Raw genomic sequence first — 24,200 nt, forward strand, 5'->3', positions numbered from 1 at the left:
CTTGGAGGATAGGAGATGTAAATGTACTTGAAGAAGTTCAGATTTTGAAGAGCTTTGTAGTTGTTTGGTGCCATCTTTGCTGAGTGGACTGCCCAGTAAATCCGTAAGATCTATGTTGTATTTGATAATTAACGTGTAGTCTGTAAACTATATATACTGACCTTGATTTGTTTAGTTTTCAGGTTAGTTTAGAGATACAGCACTGAAACAGGCCCTTCAGCCCACTGAGTCTGTGCCGACCATCAACCACCCATTTATACTAATCCTACACTAATTCCATATTCCTACCACATCCCCACCTGTCCCTATATTTCCCTACCACTGACCTATACTAGGGGCAATTTATAATGGCTAATTTACCTATCAACCTGCAAGTCTTTGGCATGTGGGAGGAAACCGGAGCACCCGGAGGAAACCCACGCAGACACAGGGAGAACTTGCAAACTCCACACAGGCAGTACCCAGAATTGAACCCGGGTCGCTGGAGCTGTGAGGCTGCGGTGCTAACCACTGCGCCACTGTGCCGCCCTTGTCTGTTATTTCATGTTTAATTTATGTTGATTTTGGTTTGATTGTTAGAGTAAAAGTTATAAAAGTGAAATGTTGTCCATTTGTTTCTTTTTACTGGGGCCGTTCAGTAAATTCAGTTATTTTGGTTTGTTGATCTCAAAAGGGACCATAATGCTTGTGATACACCAAGAGAATAAGACTGGTACTTCCAAATTCATGATACTCCACTATTTATGAGCTACTTGTTCATGATTTATAATTTGGTTACTTCATAGGAACTCAAGGTTTTAATGTTATAGGCTCTTGTCTGATTAGCAGGTGCCTGCTATTATTATGTGCCGCTTTGTCCTTTAAGCAGAGGGTTTGGATGTGTCAAAAGCAAACGTGATGACATGCAAGTGGCTATCCTGCAGCCCATTATGGCTGAGTACATATACATACACATCATGCCGCTACATTTTATTTGAAGGATACTTTGGGTAAAGCCATTTAAGAACGTCAATGTAGCAACAGAGTTTCCAGGTACAATGCATGCCTGCTGCAGAATGGGCGATCATAGTTAGCATTTAAAGATTTGCAAGATAATCAGAGTATGAGGAAACAATTTGCAGTAATTCATACTTGGTATATGGTCAGGGTAGTGTTATGACCAGGTGAGAAGGGGTCTAGGGTTCCCTCTCAGCCTTTGCCTGGTTTAACCGTAACAGGGCTTAATTTTAGAGTGCTTTTAACTCCCCCTCAGTGAATCCTTCACTGCTCCAATTGTAAGGCAAAGAAATCAGACAGGTTTCCTTAGATTTAAACAAGAAAGGTAGAAGTTTATTAATCTTAAACTGTAATCCGGCTAACGACTATGAATATGCGATGTGACCATGCTAGCATGCATATGTGATAAACACACATGCAGATAGAGACAGAAAAAGTAGAAAAGAACAAAGAGGAAAAGTTTGAGGCAATAGATGGGTTTCTATTTACTGTCCTTTGAGTTTGATGTGGAATCTTTGGTTGCCAGTAAGTCCTGCAATTTGCCCAGTGCACGCTTCAACTTGTTTTGATGTCAGAGTCTTTTTTCTTTTGAGGTTTACGTGTCTTCCGTGGGTCCGGTGGCTTGGGGGAAAGCGAGAGAGAGCCAGCCAGGAGAGAGAGAGGCTTTCTTGTTCCAGGTTCCAGTTCAAACTGCTTTCTGTTCCTTTCTGTGTGGCACAATTTCAAAAATCAAGTTGGCCAGCAGGTTAGTTATGTGACTGACTGGCTTAACCATTCCCGCGTTTGTGGATTGTATGATCTTAGCAGTCCCTGGATTGCGCTTCCTTACACCTTCAGTGTCTGGTGATCAAAATCCATTTGGGTTAATTGGATCAGGGAAGAGTCCTTTGTCTTCACAAGCAGTGTCTCTTGGTATGCAAATGTCCTTCCAGCCCAAATGTCTGATAATCTCTTTAACAAGTCATTTCTTCACTCCAGCAACAGTTCAAAATTAATGTTCATATGACAAAATTAATATGCCTCATTCTTGGCAGGTGGGGGTCTGCATGACAGTGGGCAGTCTTATCGGCCTATTTGGAACAGTTTCTAAAATTCTTGCAAATTTGCAACCATGACTCTGAAGCATTCACTTGGATCATCACTTTCTCTAATGTGCTGTATGTCTACACATCTGTTCCACTGAGTCGTTGCTTTCAAATGTTTTGAATATGTTGTTCACCAAAAATCTTTGAAATATCGCTGCAGGACTTTAAATTCCTGTTATATCAATTCTCTCTCAAAACAGTGAGCTCCTAATTGCTGACCTTCTACATGTTGGGAACTCACAGGAACATGTACCAGGAATTGGACATTCAGCCCCTTGAGCCTGTTCTGGCATTCAATCAGATCATGGCTTATCTGTACCTCAGTTCCATTTACCTACCTTTAATCCATATCTCTGCATACTCTTATCTAACAGAAATCTATCAATCTCAGTCTTGAAAATTTTAATGGACACAGGATTCAGAGCCTTTTGTGTGATAATTTCATATTTTCACTACCCTTGTGTGAAAATGTGCTTCCTGATTTCACGACTGAATGGGCCAGAGCTAATTTTAAGATTGGGCCCCCTTGTTTTGGATTCCCCCACTAGAGGAAATCGTTTCTCTATTGAATCCCTTTATCATTTTAAACACCTGAATTAAATCACCCCTCAACCTTCCAAACTCATGGGAATACACGCCAAGTTTATGCAACCTGCCATCATAATTTAACCTTTTAAGCTCCAGCATAATTTTAGCGTATCTATGGTGGACTCCATACAGGGCCAATAAATATATCTTTCCTGAGGTGCAGTGCCCAAAACTGAACACAGTACTCCAGATGTGGCCTGACCAAGGCTTCGTACAAGCAAAGCATAGCTTCCTCCCCCTTGTATTCCAGCCCCCTTGAGATAAATGTGAACATTCAGCTAGTCTTTCTGATAACTTTTTGTGCCTGTACACGTGTTTTTTTAATTGATTTTTGTACCTGGACACCCAAATTCCTTTGCTCCTCCTGTTCCTAGTCTCTTGGCAAAAAGAAATTATGATGTGTCGTTCTTGGATCCAAAATGGATGAGCTTGCACTAAATTCTATCTGCCAACATTTTGCCCACTCACTCACTCTGTCTATGAAACTTCCTGCTCCCATCTACAAATCTTACTGTGCTTTGTAACTAGCTGTCACCAAACATGAATATAGAACTCTATTCTTTCATCCTAGTTATTTATATATGTGGTGAAAAGCTGAGGCCTGAGTACTGGTCCGTGGGGAGCATCATTTGTCACATCTTGCCAATCAGGGAATGTTTCCTTTATCCTTATTCTTTGTCACCTATCTCACAACCAATTACCAACCCATGTCACAAGGGTTCTTCCAATTCCGTGAGCTTTTATTTTTGCTAATAATTGCTTATGTGGAATCTTATTAAATGTTTTCTGGATGTCAATGTCCATAGCCACACCCTTACCCATCACGTTAATGACCTTCACAAAAATATTAACCAGACATGACCTGCCCTTCACAAATCCATGCTGACTTCTCTGATCAGCTGACCATGCATGCAACTCTGCTGTCCCAGTGATTAAGGTTCTTGCTGCTTCTAGCTGAAAGTGGAAAGTGAAGCATATGAGATCACTTTTGTAACAATGAAAGAGCATAAGTTCACATCTGAATCGACTCCTGATGATTGAAATCAAACTGGCCTTTTTTGTACCTTAAGGAATCTGGCAACTTCTGGGTTAAATGTTGGTGTTCGGAGGTACTGAAGAAAGAGTGTTGATATTCTTTGTCTGAGTCCTTCCAGATAAAATTCCTTTACTTGTCTCATGAGAAGATCTGCCTCTCTGTCAATCAATTCCACAATTTCTTGTGTTAACTTACAGTCATGTTCCTGCATAGAAAAACAATTGATATTAGACCTTGGCTGGAAGAAACAGATGTTGTAACCATAAACACTGTAAAGCTTTTGAAGAATAGAACAGAAATATTTTACAATTTAATTCAAACTGTGCCAAAGAAGATTAGAAACATAGAAAATAGGAGCAGGAGTAGGCCAGTTGGCCATTAGAGTCTGCTCCGCCATTCATTATGATAATGGCAGATCAACCAACTCAGTAACCTGTTCCCACTTTCCCCCCATATCCTTTGATCCCTTTTTGAACACATACAATGTTTTGGCCTCAACTGCTTTCTGTGGTAGTCAATTCCACAGGCTCACCACTCTCTGGGTGAAGAAATTTCTCCTCATCTCAGTCCTGAAAGGTTTACCCCGTATCTTTACACAATGACCCCTGGTTCTGGACTCCCTCACCATTGGGAACATCCTTCCTGCATCTACCCTGTCAAGTCCTGTTAGAATTTTAGAGGTTTCTATGAGATTCCCCCCTCACTCTTCTGAACTCCAGCGAATATAATCCTAACCAACTCAATCTCTCCTCATATGTCAGTCCCGCCATCCCAGGAATCAGTCTGGTAAACCTTCGCTGCACTCCCTCTATAGCAAGAACATCCTTCCTCAGATAAGGAGACCAAAACTGCACACAATATTCCAGGTGTGGCCTCACTAAGGCCCTGTATAATTGCGGCAAGACACCCCTGCTCCTGTACTCTAATCCTCTCACTATGAAGGCCAACATACCATTTGCCTTTTTTACCACCTGTTGCATCTGCATGCTTACCTTCAGCGACTGGTGTACGAAAACACCCAAGTCTCGTTGCACATTCCCCTCTCTCAGTTTATAGCCGTTCAGATAATAATCTGCCTTCCTGTTTTTGCTACCAAAGTGGACAACCTCACATTTATCCACATTATACTCCATGACTATGACTATACTGCATCTGCCATGCATTTGCCCACTCACTCAACTTGTCCAAATCATCCTGAAGCCTCTCTGCATTCTCCTCACAACTCACCCTCCCACCCAGTTTTGTGTCATCTGCAAATTTGGAGATATTACATTTAGTTCCCTCATCTAAATCATTAATATATATTGTGAATAGCTGGGGTCCTAGCATAGATCCCTCCTGTACCCACTAGCCACCGCCTGCCATTCGGAAAAAGACCCGTTTATTCCTACTCTTTGTTTCCTGTCTGCCAACCAATTTTCTATCCATCGCAATACACTATCCCCAATCCCATGAGCTTTAATTTTACACGCTAATCTCTTATGTGGGATTTTGTCGAAAACCTTCTGAAGGTCCAAATAAACCACATCCACCGGCTCCCCCTCATCAACTCTACTAGTTACATCCTCAAAGAATTCTAGTAGATTTGTCAGGCATGATTTCCCATTCGTAAATCCATGCTGACTCTGTCTGATTCTACCACTGTTCTCCAAGTGCTCTGCTATAAAATCTTTGAGAATGGACTCTAGAATTTTCCCCACAACCAACGTCAGGCTGACTGGTCTATAATTCCTTGTTTTCTCTCTACCTCCCTTTTTAAATAGTGGGGTTACATTAGCTACCCTCCAATCTGTAGGAACTGTTCCACAGTCTATAGAATCTTGGACGATGACCACCATTGCATCCACTATTTCTAGGGCCACTTCCTTAAGTACTCTGGGATGTAGACCATCAGGCCCTGGGTATTTATCGTCCTTCAATTCCATCAATTTCCCCAACACCATTTCTCTACTAATACTGATTTCCTTCAGTTCCTCCCTCTTACTAAACCCTGTGTTCCCCAACATTTGTTATATGATATTTGAGTCCTCCTTTGTGAAGACAGAACCAAAGTATGCATTTAGTTGGTCAGCCATTTCTTTATTCCCCAAAATGAATTCCCCTGTTTCTGACTGTAAGGCACCTACATTTGTCTTCACCAATCTTTTTCTCTTCACATACCTATAGAAACTTTTACAGTCAGTTTTTATGTTCCCCGCAAGCTTACTCTCGTACTCTATTTTCCCCTTCTTAATCAATCCCTTGGTCCTCCTTTGCTGAATTCTAAACTGCTCCCAATCCTCAGGTCTGTTGTTTTTTCTGGTGAATTTGTATGCCTCTTCCTTGGATCTAATGCTATCTCTAATTTCCCTTGCAAGCCATGGTTTGGCTACCTTTCCTGTTTTACTTTTGCGCCAGACAGGCATAAACAATTGTTGCAGTTCATCCATGCGCTCTTTGAATGTTTGCCATTGTCTATCCACCGTCATCCCTTTAAGTAACGTTTCCCAATCCATCATAGCCAACTCGCGCCTCATACCTTCGTAGTTCCCTTTGTTAAGATTCAGGACCCTAGTCTCAGAATCAACTACGTCACTCTCCATCTTGAAGAATTCTATCATATTATGGTTGCTCATCCCCAAGGGGTCTCGCACAACTATATTGTCAATTATTCCTCTCTCATTACACAATACCCAGCCATGGGAGTGGAAAATAGTTGACATAATACCTTTGCTCAAGAAGGAAGACAAGAATAAACCAGGCAAACTCTTAGAATTCATAAATCAAAATAAAATATGAAAGAAAGCACTTTCATTTAATAGTGCTTTTACAAAAGCCAAAAAAAAACTTTTTAAATGCAATCATTCATGTAATGTAGGAAATGCGGCAGTCAATTTGTACACTGCAAGATCCCAATAAATTAAGTGACTCTTTAGATATGCGGAGTTTATCAAAGTAGTTAGCATGATTTGTTAAAGGCAAGTACTACTTGATAAATTTTGATAAGATTTGTCTTTGAAGAGGTGACTGCTTGGATAGATAAAGGGGATGTAATGTGCATATATTTCAAGAGACATTTGATACTGTAACTGTCAAAAATCTTGTTGGAAAAAATGTAGGTGTATGGTCTTAGAGGAAATGCAGCAGAATGGATGAAAAATTTGTGGGTGGTTAAAAAGCAAAGATCAAGGGTAAATAAGTGTTGCTGGGTTAGATATGGGCATATCCCAGTGGTCAGTACTGGGTCAGCTTTTGATTTTGGTGTACATATATATAGATGATTTGTACTTCTACAATTTGCTGATGACACAAAAGTTGTTGGCGGGAGGGGCTGGTTGGCAAACAGTGAACAGGATTGTGAAAGATTTCAGGAGGACAGGTAGATTAGTGGAATGGACAACTAGGATTTTAATATGGATAAGTGTGATGCAATACATTTTAGGAGGAAAAACACTTGGGTGGAATCTTATGAGTGCCGCAGCGTTCCTGACAACGGGACCAGAAGTTGTCCTAACTTCCTCTCCCGCCGCAAATCCCGTTTCTCACGGGATTTTGTATTTAAATTAGCCATGCGGCAATGGGCACGGGGAAGACGTGCGATCATGCGGCGGGGTGGCCTTTCATTGGTGGAACCTGCCATCACTGCTCCAAGCACCATGATCGCCACAGATATAAAACATTCCGTGCTTGCAGACTCAAGGAGCAGCAGCCTTCCTTCATGTAAGTATCTTCAGACTAACTTAAATTAAAGCTTTCATTTAAATCAAAATGTTTTTGCCTTCCTTATTTTGTGAAACTCACCACCAACTTCATACCATTTATTTTCTCTACAGCCAAAGTGAATCAAATGCAGCCAGCAGGCACTGTCCCGCCCCACGGTTCAGTGATGCCTCCTTGCAGATTCTCCTCCAGGCTATCAGGGAAAGGCGGAAGGTCCTCTTCCCTGCGGAAGTGGAGTCAGAAGACCCTCCTGCCTCACCAAGGCGGTCTGGATGGTGGTAGCAGAGGTGGTCTCAAACAGTGGGTAACTCTTAGAACATGGGTACAGCGCCACAAGCAAATCAATGACTTGTTCAGATTAGCAAGGGTAAATGGTCCTGGTAAGGCTGCTCCATTGATTTCTTTCACGGCTAGGTATCTTTAAGGCAGAGGGTATGTAAGGAATGCAGTCGAATGTGTGAGCAGCCTTGGTGCCATTTACTAAATGATAAAGATTGGCATTGTTTATGTGATTGGATGTGTCATGCGAAAGCCAATGTAGAATGAGTGATGTTGATGCAAGTATAAAATGGTTGTGATGCATCATTTGCCATGTCAATAAATCTACACTGTCTGTTGCAGGAGAAATGAGCCACAACCAGCGTGAGTGTGCTAAGACTGGAGGAGGGGTCCCTGACATCAGGCTGCTGACCACAGCTGAGGAGGCCTCTGAGATCGCGAGAGAGGAGGGAGACAGGGCAAGTGGAGATGGCGAGGCAGGAGCCACAAGGCGTAATTATGAAGTGTCATCTCTGCTCTTGCAGCCATCTCTGTTTGTGTCTCCACTGCAGGTGCCTGCACTCAACTAGCAGAACGCCACGTGGCTCAAGAATCCTCATCCGGGGAGGAAGACATCGCCAATGCTCCAGCAGGTGCACCGTCACCTGGCTCTTCCTCCACCTCCGCCAGTGCAGATACATCCACACAGTCAGCAGGGCGTTTAAGATTAGAATCTGGGTCACAAGCTGGTGTGCACAACACAGACACCTCCCAGCAGCTGAGGGAGCAGGTGCCAGCCGGGTTCCCTGACAATTGGAGGACTGCTGGGGACCAGGCCCCTGCTCAGCCTCATGCTCATGATGATTTTCAGTTTGTTGCTACATGAAGTCTGCTGCATGCGCAGCAAAGTCATGCGGAAAATATGACAGAGATGCCTGAGGTCATGTGTGGCTTAGCGTGATCCATGGAGGAGTCCATGCAAACCATGACATCTGCCACGTCCCAGGCATTTAAGCATATGGTTTCCTCAGTAGAGTCTGGTAAGCTCCGTGGCAAGTCTGGTTGACCACTTGAGCCATATGTGATCTGACCCGTGCTCTATTGCTTTTGTCGTGGGCTTCATGCAGCAGAATCTAGGTGAGAGGGGGACAAGGACTTCCCTCCAGGTCTCCTTCCCCTCAGAGAGACAGGCAGGTGCCACAGTGCAAACAGATGGAGGAGGAGCACATGCCAGCTTCCCCAGGGCCTTCCTCGCAGGACACCCACAGGGAAAGTGGTGTCTTGTCCTCCCCACCCCAGACATTGACCCCCTTACCTCCAGCAGGCAAGCACACAGGGGATACTCAAGCACGATTGCTGCCAATGCTCGAGCGGGTGCACCGTCACCTGGCTCTTCCTCCACCTTCTTCTGTCAATCAGCTGAACCATGAAAGTCATAAGCAGATCGCTGTTATGTGCCTTACATTTGCATGTAGCACGAGATCCCACCCAACCTACAACCTTTTCCCTGTTACCATAGAACCTCCTCCCATTACCGTGGACAGGCTCATCATCAATTTATATATGCCAATCCTCGCCCCCCACCCCGTCCCTACTCCCGTCACCATCCAACTGCCGACTCTCACCCTTGAACCACCAAGAATCCACCTTGATATAGTTACAAATTTCCAACCCCCTCCCTATGATGACCTTGAATACCCAGCCCTAAGTCTTGACCTTCCTCCCGCCATGTACAATTGCCCCCTGTGACTGTGACCGTATGTTCTGCCAGCCAGTACCCTGATATGGACACATGGGACTCTGACGGTGACAGCGATCCTCCCTCCTTTTAGGCCTGTCATGAGCATCAGTTTTCTCACAGGAACACAATGGGCGGCACAGTGGCGCAGTGGTTAGCACCACAGTCTCACAGCTCCAGCGACCTGGGTTCAATTCTGGGTACTGCCTGCGTGGAGTTTGCAAGTTCTCCCTGTGTCTGCGTGGGTTTCCTCCGGGTGCTCCGGTTTCCTCCCACATGTCAAAGACTTGCAGGTTGATAGGTAAATTGGCCATTAGCAATTGTCCCTAGTATAGGTAGGTGGTAGGGAAATATAAGGACAGGTGGGGATGTGGTAGGAATATGGAATTAGTGTAGGATTAGTATAAATGGGTGGTTGATGGTCGGCACAGACTCGGTGGGCCGAATGGCCTGTTTCAGTGCTGTATCTCTAAACTAAACTAAACTTCAACTCACCACCCTCTGCAACTGCACACAGCCAGCCTCATCGTCAAAATCCCTGCTCCTCCATGCACCCGAGACCCCACCCTGTCCTCCCTTCCTCCCTCCCTGTTCCTCCATGCACCCGAGACCCCACCCAATCCTCCCCGACTACCCTCCATGCTCCTCCGTGCACCAGAGACCCTATCCTTTCCTCCACAACTACCCTCCCCACTCCTCCATGCATCCCAGGCCCCACCCTGTCCTCCCTGACTACCCTCCATCCTCCTCTATGCACTCGAGACCCCACCCTGTCCTCCCAGACTATGCTCCCCTGCTTCTGCATGCACCTGAGACCTCACCCCGTCCTCCCCGACTACTCTCCCCTGCTCCTCCATGTAGTCCCCACCCATGCCATTGCCGCCATCTTCTGAGATGATTCACCCTTGCGGACGTCGAGCTGGAGGCAAACATCCATTCCAATGCTGGCGTTAGTTTAGTGGCTTAGTTGAAGAGTGAACAGCACAGTCCGGAGACTCAACTGCGGCACAGTGGCGCCGTGGTTAGCAACGCAGCCTCACAGCTCCAGTGACCTGGGTTCGGTTCTGGGTACTGCCTGTGCGGAGTTTGCAAGTTCTCCCTGTGACCGCGTGGGTTTCTGCCGGGTGCTCCAGTTTCCTCCCACAGCCAAATACTTGCAGGTTGATAGGTAAATTGGCCATTGTAAATTGCCCCTAGTGTAGGTAGGTGGTAGGAGAATGGTGGGGAAGTGGTAGGGAATATGGGATTAATGTAGGATTAGTATAAATGGGTGGTTGTTGGTTAGCACAGACTCAGTGGGCCGAAGGGCCTATTTCAGTGCTGCATCACTCTATGCACAAATCCCACTGTTGCATGCCACATTGAAACATTCATGAACCAGGTGGCATGGGAATAGTGCTTGCCGTTCAGTTAACCTGGCAGGTAGGACTAAATTCGAACTATGCGTAGGGTTATAATATTTGTGGAATGTAAATGAATGCAAAGCTACAATCCCGGAACACCGCAAACCCGCCAATGACTTAATTCCTCTAAAATATCCCACCATCAGGAATCTGAGAAAACACCTTGCGCTTAATTATATCACCCCGCATGCCACCAAATCTGCTGTGGCAGACTCCATAAAATTCTCCCCAAGGAGTGGGACTATACACTTAATGGAAAGACACTGAAAGGTGTGAATGAACAGACATATTTAAGGGTACATGTACACAAGTTCCTGAAAGTGCAAAATGAAGATAGATAAAGCCATAAAAAAGAACAAAAGCATTACGGCTCTTACAAGTATGGCATAGAGTGCAGGAATATGAAATAATGATAAATTTGTACAAAATGTTGTTTAGAGTATTATGAGCAATTTCCCCTTTATAGAAAGGACTAAGGGAGCATTGAGAAATTATTTTTGGAGGAGTCATGTGATACTGAGACTATTTCTGCTTGAGCAGAGAAGTCTAAGAGAATGTTTAAGAGAAGAATTTTGATAGACTGAATAGAAGAAAACTATTTCTCCTGGTTGAGAAACTTAAAAAAAAATCTTTAAGGGTAGGTGCACGCCGTTCTGAAACTATAAATGAATCTGAAATAGGGTACCACAGTGTCAGTCACTCTCCTGTCCACTGCTTGAGAAAACAGCTTGAATTTTTCTTTTTTTTCCTACAATTTTCAGGGTTGATGGAGCAGGAACTGTGGTGGAGAGAAATTCAACAGTTTCCAACACATCTTTCACCACATCCTGGATTTTTTCCAGAAATTACAATTAAACATATGCTGCATTTGTGGCATCCAATTTTGCCAGGCGGGTTTGGTTCCAGAATAAAGGGCATCTTAACCCATGTCATTGATAGCAAAGCAATCACACTAGGTAATATACTTATAAAAAAGATTTTCTTCATCCAGCATCAGTGACCACACTACACTGTGTCAGGAGCTGGATGTATTTTCTTCCCTTGCTGTCACCACCAACCCTCACCACCCAAGTCCCTCCATCCCCTTCCACCCAAGACAGGTGATGCAGCAGCCCCAGAAACACTGGTAGAGCCCATCACCAACTTTCAAGGCATATTCAATATTAACCCGTGCCCAGAAGATAAGCCAGGGTCAGACCAGGGGGTATACCGGCAGGTCTCACCCACTCATCTTCCAGGAATCCTGCTATGAGCAGACATGGGCGCGAAAGTGTTAATATAAGGAGCACTAATTTCAGCACGCACCGATTGTTGAATTGCTATCAGAAATTCAGTGAAGAAATTGCCCAATTGCATCGAAAGTGAGATCAGAACAAAGCACGTTAAAGGTGTATCTGTCATATCTACAATTAGGTGGGTAGACATCTCTGGCTTCCACATTCTTCAAAAAAAAGCATAAATAATTCTTATGTTTGCACTCATTCCTGAATTGTATAAAATAAATTAGTAACATAATATTATTAAAACCTGCTGCAGTGCATCTAGTCCAAAACTAAAACCAGAATGTCCGTTTACAGTTTGAGGTATACCACTTTAAACACCTGCAGGTATTTCCAGTGTGATTTTCAATATACATCTCTGAGGAATGACAGTAATTTCAACCATCCATTCCAACAGCCGTTCATTTTTTTTAAAAATCATTTAACCACATCCTATCTGCTTATCCCTGAAAAAGCTTTTCAGGCTTGCCTTTGAATATTTATCTGAAAAGGAACACCCAACATCAGTAGTTTACTGTCTGTTAGGCACCAACATAACCAGCTCTGCACTGATTTTAGACACTTCCATACCTTAACTGTGTGTTTTAATGTTAAAAGAGCATCTAGCCTCTCATCCTGTGTCAGGTATTTCATGTTAATACTGTTGTAAATATCACGCAGCTCTCTGGCCCGAATAGTGAACGGTGTGTCCATTTCAGTGACTCTCCCATCATATGCCTTCCACCTTATGGGGTCTGCACACTACAAGTTAAAGATATCAACAATCATTTTTCACAGTTCATACTGAAGTGTTTTTTTCAAAATAAACACAAATATATTGATAATTAAAACTTCTCCAACACAACTTTGAAAACAGCCAAATTGGCGACACCTTGTGGTCAATAAAATGTATACCATCATATTATTTGAATGCTGAGTGGGAGTAGTATGTTTAGAAGAGCGCAGAGAAATAAATGTTTGTGATGAAGTATATTTTTGTCCAGTTTTCACTCTTTAATGTAAATTCCAAATTAAACAAAAACAATGTTTTGAAGCTGACAGATGAAAATACTGAACGTTATTTCAATGATCAACAATATATTAGCAAAACTTCACCTAAGGCAAACAAAGTAAACTAACCAAAGTCTGATGAGGAAAGAAAACTGAAATTAACATAAGACAAAAATACCCTGTGCTTATTGTGATAATAAGTAATAGAAATCATGGAAAATTCAGCATTATTTCCACACTATAATTGCTGCAAGGTAAAGATCAAAGCTTTCTCAAAACTTTCTTGCATCTGCAACGTTTGAATGGTGGTTTGATGACATTAAGGCCCGGAGGTTTAAAACCTGCTTGGGGCAGGAGCAGGTGTGTGAGCAATATAAAGGCACCGGGACTCGCCGCCTCTGGCAGCGACACCATTGTTAAGGGGATGCCGAGAGGGAGGGAACAGCAACCCCACATGCCTCCAATTAAATGCCTGTTGTGCTCACTGAGGAGCTCATTAACAGGCTTGTCAGCAGCAGTGTACAATTTTTAAAGGAAGGGAATGCGAAGAATACCATGTCTGGAATAGGGCAGGATGTGCAAGTCATGAACAGTACAGGGGGAAATGAGGGCTCTGGGAAGGGTTGATTAAGATAATGCAGAGGCACAAAATAAAGTTCAGCTGCTCCAAAAGTGCCAGTGTAGCCATTGCTGGAGCTGTAAGACTTGCTTTTCTCAGTGGTGAGTGGCAGGAATCAGAAGGATGTGAGGCTGCTGGCATCACTTGAGCACCTGGGGTTGGCAGGGGAAGGTCTGGTGAACGCACAAAGCCCAGTTGCGAGAGTTGATATAGGACCAGGCTACTCTGACATTGGACAGAGAAGCCGGAATGAGCTGCAGCAGATGCACCTCCTGGACAGTAGGAGGCCAGAGGAGCACAGCAGGGGGCTACATGGGGAAGAAGACACGACCCAAGACATCAGGCCTACCGCCCAAGAATCAGCCACCTGCAAATGACAGAATACTAGTGCTGTAGGAGCCAGTGCCTATCCAGGCAGATGGTCTTGGACCTGTGTGCTCTGACCCAAAATGACCTGAGGCCTCACGGCCCCCATGGCAGTCCCTTACCTGCAGCCATCAAGGTCACCGTCACCCTGAATTGCTATGCAACCCAGTTGTTTCAGGGATCAGCAATGGACCTAAGTGCATCTTGCATTCGGCAGGTTATCATGCCATTAGGCATGCAACACATGCCATATTCCAGAGGGTAGGGGGCTGCATCCATTTTGACACAGACGGGCCAGCGGAGGCACAGAGGGCTTTGGATTTTGCCACCATCAATGGATTTCCTCAGGTCCGGGGGTCATCAATTGCACCCACATAGCCACGATGGTTCCCAGTGACCAGCCAGTGCGATCCATCAATAGGACAGGCTTCCACTCCCTCAGCGACCACAACAAGAGCTTTCTTCATGCGTGCGCTCACTTTCCTGGCAGTTGTCGTGACTCCTTCATCCAGTCCAGGCTGCCTCCAGGCTGCTTCACTCCATCCCCCAAAGTGCGTGGATGAATCCTAGGGGTGAAGGGATATCCCTTGAAGACATGACTACTGACTCCTCTATGGGAGCCACAGACAGAGGCACAGAGGCGATACAACCAGTGCCACCTGCTGAGCAGGCGAGCCATTGAGTAGGTCACAGACTTCCGAAAATGTGATTCTGGTATCTGGACCAGTCCAGTGGTGCCCTCCAATACCCTCCTGCAATGGTCTCAGTCATTGTGGTGGTTTGCTGCACTCTCCATGACATGGCCCTCCAGAGAGGTGTTGACCTCGAGGACAGCGAGGCTCTGGAAGGAGACAGCTTATTGGGGGAGGAGCAGGAGGAAAGAAAGGAGGAGGAAGAGGAGGTGGAAAGGGATAACACTGAAAAGGGAGGTGTCCCTGCTGCACAACTATGTGGCCTCCTCCTGCCACCCTCTGGGAGGAGGGCCTCCCTCCTCTGCCTCTCAGCCTCCAGCATTAGATCCAGGTCAGCATTGATGAAGTGAGGGCCTATCGTGCCCCTAGTGCAGGCCTCCAGCTCCCCTAGGACATCTCGCTTCACATTGGTGCTGTAGAAGGAAGATTGCTCCCTCAGGACAACCAGCAGCCTCAGGAATGGCTACCGTGGGGAGTCTACGTGAGTCCCAAACCTCATCTGACTGATCTCCATTCCTGGTCCTACTGGCTCTAAATGGACAGGAAACCTGTCTCCATACCAATTAAGGGCTTACCCATTTGAAAATCTGAACTTGAATCAGTTTCCCATCCAGAAGCGGTTTCTGACCCAAAACCAGATCAGGTTCCTGTTTTCCACCTCTGTAATGAAAACTCAGCCCTAAAAAAATATTAATGTGAGGCTTTTTTTCCAAGACTTATGCAAGTTCTGCGCCTTTTCAAACTGACCAGAATGGAACACTACTATTTTTCAAAGCTGATGAGATGTGAATCTGACTATTTTTCATTCATATATTAGAAGAAAAGATGACTTTTGTCACATTCTTATAACAAGAATTCAACCTAATTTTTAACCTGAACTAGTATGAATTGTGCCACTTATCCAGTATACTCAATATGCATCATTTGGATTTTCATTTTAATATTACATTCATAACTACACAGTGCTCTTGTAGGATTTGGAAATTAAGGGTAGGATTTTGTGTTTTGGGTCAGGACCCCAATGTCAGGATCAAATGGGAGTTACAACCCTCCACTGGGCTAGATTTTGGCCGGAATTTTATGCTGGGTGGACGGGAGCCGGACTCCGACGTAAAGGTCGGTGCCGATCCCACTCCCGCCCAGCCTGGGAACCCGTCCCGTATTTTACGGATCCCCAGGCTTCAATTGGCCCGAGGCGGAATTTCCACCCACTTGAGGGAGGAGGTCCCGCCTCAATGAGCTGCTGGCCAATCAGTGGGCCGGCAGCTCTTAGTCTCAGCAGTGCCACCGGGAGCGGTGGCCACTGCTGAGACTGCAGCCCAGCCGACAGAGGAGGACACAATGGAACCAGGACAGAAGTTAAGTTCGGGCAGCCTCACCAGGGGAATTGGTCATGCCCTGGTGAGGCTAGGGTGGTCGTTTGGGGGGAGGTGGGCGTCTTGGATCCCAGGGTTGGGTTGGGAGGCAGGGGTGGCCCTCAATCGAGCACCCTGTGCCTTGGGTGGGCAGGCCGCTTCTCACCCCCCTCCCTCTGCCGGACCTCCGTAAACTTGGTCGGAGGCAGAATCGGGGTGGTTAGGCCTCCTGGAGCCTGCCGCTCAATTTTACGCCACCCCCACGCCACCATCCGACCCGCTGGGGCAGCGTAAAATTCCGGCTTTTGTTCCCAGCCTGATGTTGGGTTCTGTGGAAGGGGTGGTGGGGGGGATGGGGGGTGGTGGTGATGCGGAGCATCATTGCGGCTGCGGCCGCCACAGAACCTGACGCCGGGATTGCCAAGCCCGATCTTCCCGGCAGCGGGGAAGCTCCATGGTGGCCACTCCACCGCTCTGCGATGGGACCCTGCTTTCCATATGCTAATTAGATTTTTACATTAATTTAAATGCAACCTGCAGTGATCCTACCTTCAGTTCCCGATCTTCAGCACAATGTGCGACACTCACGCGCCTTCACTTTCCAGTCCAGGGAATGCTGGCACCACAGAGGTGGGGAAGGGGTCAACTCTATATTATGTAGTGTATGGGGGTGGAAGGAGTCAACTCTGCACTATGTTGTGCTGTTTGTAGGGCTAGCAGCCTTTTATAAATGGTGCCAGCACCTGCTCCTTCATCAGATGATGACGTGAATGGCGTCACAGAGATCACCCCCACCACATGACTGGGGGGTGGGGGAGGTAAGGGCTGCCCTTCATATGCTAAGTAGCTGCTGGACGCAAGATTGCAGCGGCGCTGCACCCGTGTGTGGCAGCCACCATTTTCTTCACCTGCTGCCGCTCCCGGCAGCGGGAGAACAAGATCCAGCCCACTGTGTGAGAAACAGTCAACTGTCGGTGATTTTTCCAGAATTGGCCAATTAGTGGCCAGAGGGTGGGCTCGCGTCCAATTAAGGGTGGCAGGTGGGCTCTCGAAGCTGGAGGGCCAATAGGAGGCCCTCCAGTTTAGAAGGAGCAGCTGCCTGCAGTTCAGGTGAGAGACAGAGATAAGGCACCTCCATTTTGAGGTGCCATCTCTCCAACTTTTAAAAGGTTTCAATGTCCTCAGCAGCCGAGCCACCATTATGGAGGGAAATCCTCCACAATGGCAGGGGAAGGCTTCAAGGCCTGCCTGGAGCACTGGCTCCCTGGTCTGCTGCCGGGTGGCCGCCTCCAGGCAGCTGTCCTAGTCCCCGACACCTCGGAGGGCCTGCAGGCTGACTGGAAAATTCCAGTTGAACTCTAACAATAAGCCTTAATTGGCCTTTAATTCCTCTTAATTGGCTACCTGCCACTCGCAGGCGGGTAACTTTTCTGACCCCCATCCCGCCTCCAGAAAAATGACTCAGGGGCAGGATGGTGCCGGGAGACTGGCACAATGGCCGACGACACAATTTTTTGCGCCTGCCTGCCTCCATACTCACCCCCAAATGTCTAATAAATTGGACCCTGCTAGTTGCTAGCAGTACAGAAAGACTTGGAGGAACTGTACTGGGGAGACAATGAGAAAAATGTAGTTTTCCCATAGATTAATATTGTTTAACAACTTTAGTTCAGTAAGGGACAATAAGCCCTGCATACAAGAACAAGAGTTCTAGATGAAAAACTCTGTCTAATGAACTTTTTGCTTGTGCTGTTTGCTTTTATACTTTTCCGAGAGGTATCAGAGGTCCATGCACCAGCGCCTGACAAATAATTCACAGCCTTAATTGATCAAAATGATTCAAATAAAATGTGATTTTGTACCAAATGATTTTAACATAATAAATAACATTGACCTTATTCAAAAGATTCTGAATTAGTTTTGGTCCAGTTTCCTTAGCAGCATCAGCTTTGTGTCGAGTAATTGATGCAATGAGCTGTGCTTCTTGTTCCAGGAGCGTGTAAAGAGCTGCTTTTCTCTCAGGTCCAGTAAGAGTACGGTTTATGTTACTCAGCTCCTCCTGCTTCCATACTAAATACATAGAGAAAGCACATAAAGGTAATCTCATTATTCAGTCTCACAGCATCCATGAGCACCAGGAATGAATGAAGGATCAAATAAAGTAATCAGAATGAGTACTTTTAAAAAATTCATAACTCCAGATTATCAGAATTTTCAACTGAAAGTGACCATCTTCTCTGACTTGAGATGAAATTTCCTAGTTTATGTATCCTATAACATTTCATAACAAAAAAGATTTATGTATATATGACAGATGGCAAGACCAATAAAAGTCTGCCTTAAAGGCATAACATACCTTCCAATGCATGAAAAAGTAGATCAAAATCTTCTTTTGTCTTAGGATTCATCCTTCTTTCATACTGCTTCTTTATGTAATTTTGCTTTTCCATTTTAACTTTCAGCTCTTGCTCTTGTTCCCATTGCATCCTCCTATTCCTTTGCATTCTCAGTTGCTGAACATAATTCTTAGCAGACCAGCGTCTAAAGTAGGTCTGCAGCACAATTACCTAAAAAGAGAAACAAACTGCTAAACATCAGACAAAAACTTTTCATAGCTCTATAACAAAATCACCATGCATCAGTAATTTGTAGGTTTCTATTAATGCTGACATTTTCTAGAACAAATAAGTTCCTTGTAAATATGATAAAGTTTTGGCTTTACCGCTATTGCAACAGCTCTTATTTCGTTAGCTACCACAATTCTATTTTACAAACAAAATATGGAAAAGCAGTTCTGCATATTGTAATACATCCATACAGAAGGCATGCTGTTTAATAATTTTCTTTGTAACTTAACTTTCCTTGATTTTGGAGTAGAACAACAAAGTTCTGTGACTACAATTAATACTCAAATACAACTCATCCCCAAGCAAGACCCTGAGGTGGTGCACAAGAGTGGCACAGGTTGCAGTGTGCCTTGATCTTCTCTCCATTCTTGTAGATTTGGTCTTTGATTGGTGTTCCAGAATGACACAGCTAAAGATGGATTTTAACCACATAGAGAATTGTTGGCACAAAACCACATAGTGGCACATCAGATCAGAATCATAATGCCCTGAAACCATTTTAAATATAATTTATGTAAATATTAGCCTTGAAGATTATTTTTTGTAACTAAATCAACAAATTGATATTTGACTAGAGTGCCAGAATTGTACAGCTGGGTATCTGATTTAGAAATTTAATGAAATATTGGAAAAGAAGTTTACAACGTAGCCAGTAACCTTAATAATAACTCACCGCTTTCAACCTCCAAGCGTGGTATTCTGCAGCAGTGAAATACCTTCCTGGAGTAATCAATTTATCTGTGATATTGGACACATAACAGCCAATTTTGGTCATCTGGGTGGAGGTGTTATTTGCTGTTTGTTGATATTGATTCTTCTCAGAAACAGTCTATACAAAAAAATTAGCATTTATTGTGGAAGTTTACCAAAGGTAGAAGAAAATAAATGTTCATTACAAGAAATGAAATTTGCTGGTGATCTAAAACTTTGTGGAGAACTACCAAAATCATGAATCCACTTTGTGCTTTTCTCATTAACAGATTCTTTCTTAATATACTTCACCATGCTAATAATTAAGCTAATTAACTCTGGGAGCATAAGGGCCAATTTTCTGAGACTGGCAAGCAGCTAGCACAATGCTAGCCAAAAGCACACTAAAGAAGAACAAGAACAACACCTTGTGCTTATATCGCACCTTTAAAGTAATAAAACAGCATGAGACACTTCACAGGAGCGTTATAAAGCAAAATATGGCACCAAGCAACATAAGGAGATATTAGGGCAGATGACCAAAAGTTTGGTCAAAGAGGTAGCTTTTAAGGAGAGTCCTAAATGAGGAAAGAGAAGCAGGGAGGTTTTCCGAGGTTTTTTTTATTTGTTCGGGGGATGTGGGTGTCGCTGGCTATACCTACATTTATTGCCCAGCCCTAATTCCAGAGCTTAAGTCTAGGCAGCTGAAGGCATGGCCACCAATATTAGAGCAATTAAAATCAGGATGCTCAAGAGGCCAGAATTAATTGAGCACAGGTATCTGAGGGTTTTGGGGCTGGAGGGAACTACAGAGATAGGGAGGGGCAAGGCCATATGGAGATCAGAAAACAAGGACAAGAATTTTAAAATCGAGGCGTTGCTCGACAGGGAGCCAACAAAGATCAGTGAGCACTGGAGAAATGGGTAAACAGGACTTGGTGTGAGTTAGGACATGGGCAGCAGAGTTTTGATGGCCTCAAATTGGTTGAGAGTAGAACGTGGGAAGCCAACCAGGAGTTCTTTTTCTTTTTCTTTTGGGCCTCCTTATCTCGAGAGACAATGGATACGCGCCTGGAGGTGGTCAGTGGTTTGTGAAGCAACGCCTGGAGTGGCTATAAAGGCCAATTCTGGAGTGACAGGCTCTTCCACAGGTGCTGCAGAGAAATTTGTTTGTCGGGGCTGTTGCACAGTTGGCTCTCCCCTTGCGCCTCTGTCTTTTTTCCTGCCAACTACTAAGTCTCTTCGACTCGCCACAATTTAGCCCTGTCTTTATGGCTGCCCGCCAGCTCTGGCGAATGCTGGCAACTGACTCCCACAACTTGTGATCAATGTCACACGATTTCATGTCGCGTTTGCAGACGTCTTTATAGCGGAGACATGGACGGCCGGTGGGTCTGATACCAGTGGTGAGCTCGCTGTACAATGTGTCTTTGGGGATCCTGCATTGAAGTAATCTAGACTAGAGATAACAAAGGCACAGATGAGGTAGATAAGCAGTGTTAATCTGTTAATTGTGCGTCAATGGTTTGATTATATGCAGGGTGTGAAAGGGCTCGTTACTGTCTGAGAGACGGTAATGTTATACTGTTCGCGTTATTTTCTGTTGGTATGAATTGTACTGGAGTCAAGCATTTACCTGCTCATCAGATGGAATGCCTTTTAATTTTCTCTTGCCATATTTGTAACACTTTTTTTTACAATTCTACCGTTTATATACCACAAGGGTGTTAATTGGGGTCTTAGTTGAGCACTTATAAGCAAACACTCACTGAGACTGGTGGAGTGTTTGAGTGAAGAGCTATATGTTTGTAATCCTTTTATTCTGCACAATAAATGTGAAACTGAGTAAGTATAGGCTCTGGCATTATCCTTCCATAAGAAAAGTTCTGGAATTTAACATGGTAGCAGAAGATGGTTGCCTAAAACTGAAGGTTGGAAAAGGGGATTTTTTTTTAAAGATAGAAAACTAAAATCTCAAGGGCTATTGTGGAAAACATGGCAGAAAGCCATTGTCAGGGTATGATTACCCTTCGATATTGAAGGAGTCTGAACCAGAGAACCAGTGGAAGAATGAAGTGAATATGTGGACACAGGTTACATTTCTACCAAAGAGGAAAGAAGATATGGCTTTGGCGTTGTCACTTCCTACCAAACATAGAATCGGAAGTTAAGTGTTTTCTGAACTGGATGCACGTCAGGTGGATACTGATGAAGGGTTGGATCTTCTGTTAGAATTCTTGGATGAAATTTACAAGAAAGATGACCTATTGAATGCATATAAGGCATAGTCAGACTTTGATAGATTTCGGAAAACAGATGGTTGTTCAATCGAGGACTATATCATGGACTTTAACAGACTGTATAAAAGATTGAGGAAATTCAATTTGGAGATCCCTGGTTCAGTGCTAGCTTTTAGGTTGCTACATTGTGCCAGGGGGTCACATATGGACAGGCTCCTGGTTCTAACTGGGGTTCGGTTCTTGGACAAAGACTCCCTGTTGGACCAAATGTCTGTGGTCTTAATGAAATTCCTGGGGAAACAGTCATTTCCTGCAGTCCTGGTAGAATAAGCAGGGCACTCTGCAGTGACACAAAGAATGGAGGTCTCCATGTTTACTAGATTTAGAAATAATCCAGATGCTGGACACAGGCATAAGTACAATGGAAGAGTTAAAGACAGGAGGAATGAGGATGAAAGCACCTTTAGCAGGTCTGAATATTACAGTGGAAGACAGAATTGGAACAGCATCATAGGCGAATGAATCCCAGGAATGCCCAAGGAACATTTAATAGGTGCTTCAGATGTGACTCAAAGTATCATTATGCAATGAACTGCCCTAAGCAGAGGGGCAGAGCCTTCAAAATAACACACGAGAGAGAGAATACTGAGGCAGAAGAGGAAGATAATGATGGATCTGAATGAATTGTACTAGTCACAAGGATTTTAGTCCTGTAATGAATTTGTTAGTTGCAGAATCGTTCAACTATGCTGTACTGGATAATGCTTGTACGTTGACACTATGTGGAACTGATTAGTGTTCTCTCGATTCACTCAGTAGTGAGGATTGACACAAGGTTAAGGAGTATAAAAGTACTACCAACTTTAGGTTTGGTGATGATAACACATTGAAGTCACTGAAGAAAGTAAAATAGCTGGGGTAAGCCACTTTATCAGTACTGATGTAGTCTCCAGTGAGATACCTTTACTGTTGAGTAAACCTTCAATGAAGGAGGCACAGATGAAACTTGATATGAAGCATGATAAGGCAATTGTTTCTGGGAAGCCAGTGAATTTGCAGTTTACCCAGTCATGGCATTATTGTAACCCCTTAACAACACCTGATTTCTAGTCGGAGTGTTACAGAAGTATTGATGGCATCAGGTGTTAAGAATCAGAGAGATAAAAGGCAAATTGTCTTCAAGTTACACAGACAATTCGCTCACCCTTCTTGTCCAAGATTAAAAACCTATCTAAAATATGCAGGTATGATCGATGAAGAGTAGACAAGGATAATAGAAGAGATTAGTAAAAAGTGTGAAATTTGTATCTGAGGACACCATAACATCCTATTGTCAGCCTTTCATTAGCACGTGACTTTAACGAGGTAGTTACCATGGATTTAAGGGATGGGCAATAAATGCTGGCCTAGCCAGTGATGCCCACATCCCATGAACAATTAAAAATTTAAAGGTATGAGACAAAGAAGAAAATATTTTCATTCTACATTTTATAGACCTAGCAACTAGATTTAGTCTTTCTACAATAATAAAGAGTAAGGACAAAAGGGTGATTATAGACAAAATTATGGAGAAATGGATAGGGACTGGACTTGGGGCACCAGCTAAGTTTCTGACTGATAATGGAGGGAAATTTGCCAATGACGAGTTCAAAGACATGTGTGAAAACATTAGCATGATAGTTATGGATACTGCAACTGAAAGTCCTTTCAGCGATCTGCTTTGTGAAAGGAATCACGCTGTGGTTGATGAAATGTTACATAAAATTTCAGCTGACCAGCCAAACTGCAAGTTAACAACTGCCCTAGCATAGGCGGTTCATGCGAAAAATTCAAGTCAGATGGTTGGAGGATATAGTACCTATCAATTGGTCTACGGGCGGAATCACAAATTGCCTCCTGTACTATGCGACAGTCCTCCTGCTCCAGAAGGTACTACAATTAGTTCCATTTTTTTCTACACATTTGAATGCATTACATGCTGGCAGATGGGCTTTCATCAAGGCTGAGGTCTCTGAGAAAATTCACAGAGCTCTGAGGCATCGTATAAGGCCATCTGAGGCAGAATTTAATTCAGGAGATTTGATGCATTATAAAAGAGAGTCATGGGGACTGGGCCCTGGTAAGGTAATAGGTCATAATGGTAAGACAGTAGTTATCAAGCATGGAAATCCAACTGTTAAGGTTCATTCCCCATGATTAATCGGGGTTGATTACAAAAGCTCAGAATCTGAGCAGCTGATAGAGGGAAAAGAGGCACCTTATACTTCAAATGCTGAAATAAAAGCAAAATACTGCGGATGCTGGAAATCTGAAATTAAAAACAAGAAATGCTGGAAATACTCAGCAGGTCTGGAGGCATCTGTGGAGAGAGAAGCAGAGTTAACGTTTCAGGTCAGTGACCCTTCTTCAGAACTAGCAGATATTAGAAATGTGAAAGGTTTTAAGCAAGTAGAGCAGGGGTGGAGCAAGAGATAACTAAGGAGAAGGTGTAGATAGGACAAAGTCACAGAGAATAACCGACCAGAAGGTCAAGGAGCA

At 44.1% G+C, this 24,200-nt stretch overlaps 1 protein-coding gene across 3 annotated transcripts in view; it reads right to left on the bottom strand.

The window, feature by feature from the left end:
• Positions 1–24,200, bottom strand: part of iqub (IQ motif and ubiquitin domain containing) — a 131,989-nt gene that overhangs the window by 9,343 nt on the left and 98,446 nt on the right. For all 3 annotated transcript variants that reach the window (XM_068050899.1, XM_068050898.1, XM_068050897.1), the window contains 5 exons: positions 19,406–19,561; positions 18,462–18,672; positions 18,000–18,175; positions 12,654–12,824; positions 3,734–3,910 (listed from right to left, as the gene is read on the bottom strand). In XM_068050899.1, the coding sequence (XP_067907000.1) occupies positions 3,734–3,910; positions 12,654–12,824; positions 18,000–18,175; positions 18,462–18,672; positions 19,406–19,561 (891 nt within the window). The remainder of the gene's footprint in view (positions 1–3,733; positions 3,911–12,653; positions 12,825–17,999; positions 18,176–18,461; positions 18,673–19,405; positions 19,562–24,200) is intronic.

Source organism: Heterodontus francisci, chromosome 18, assembly GCF_036365525.1.
Source record: "Heterodontus francisci isolate sHetFra1 chromosome 18, sHetFra1.hap1, whole genome shotgun sequence".
In the NCBI taxonomy this organism is placed as follows: domain Eukaryota; kingdom Metazoa; phylum Chordata; class Chondrichthyes; order Heterodontiformes; family Heterodontidae; genus Heterodontus; species Heterodontus francisci.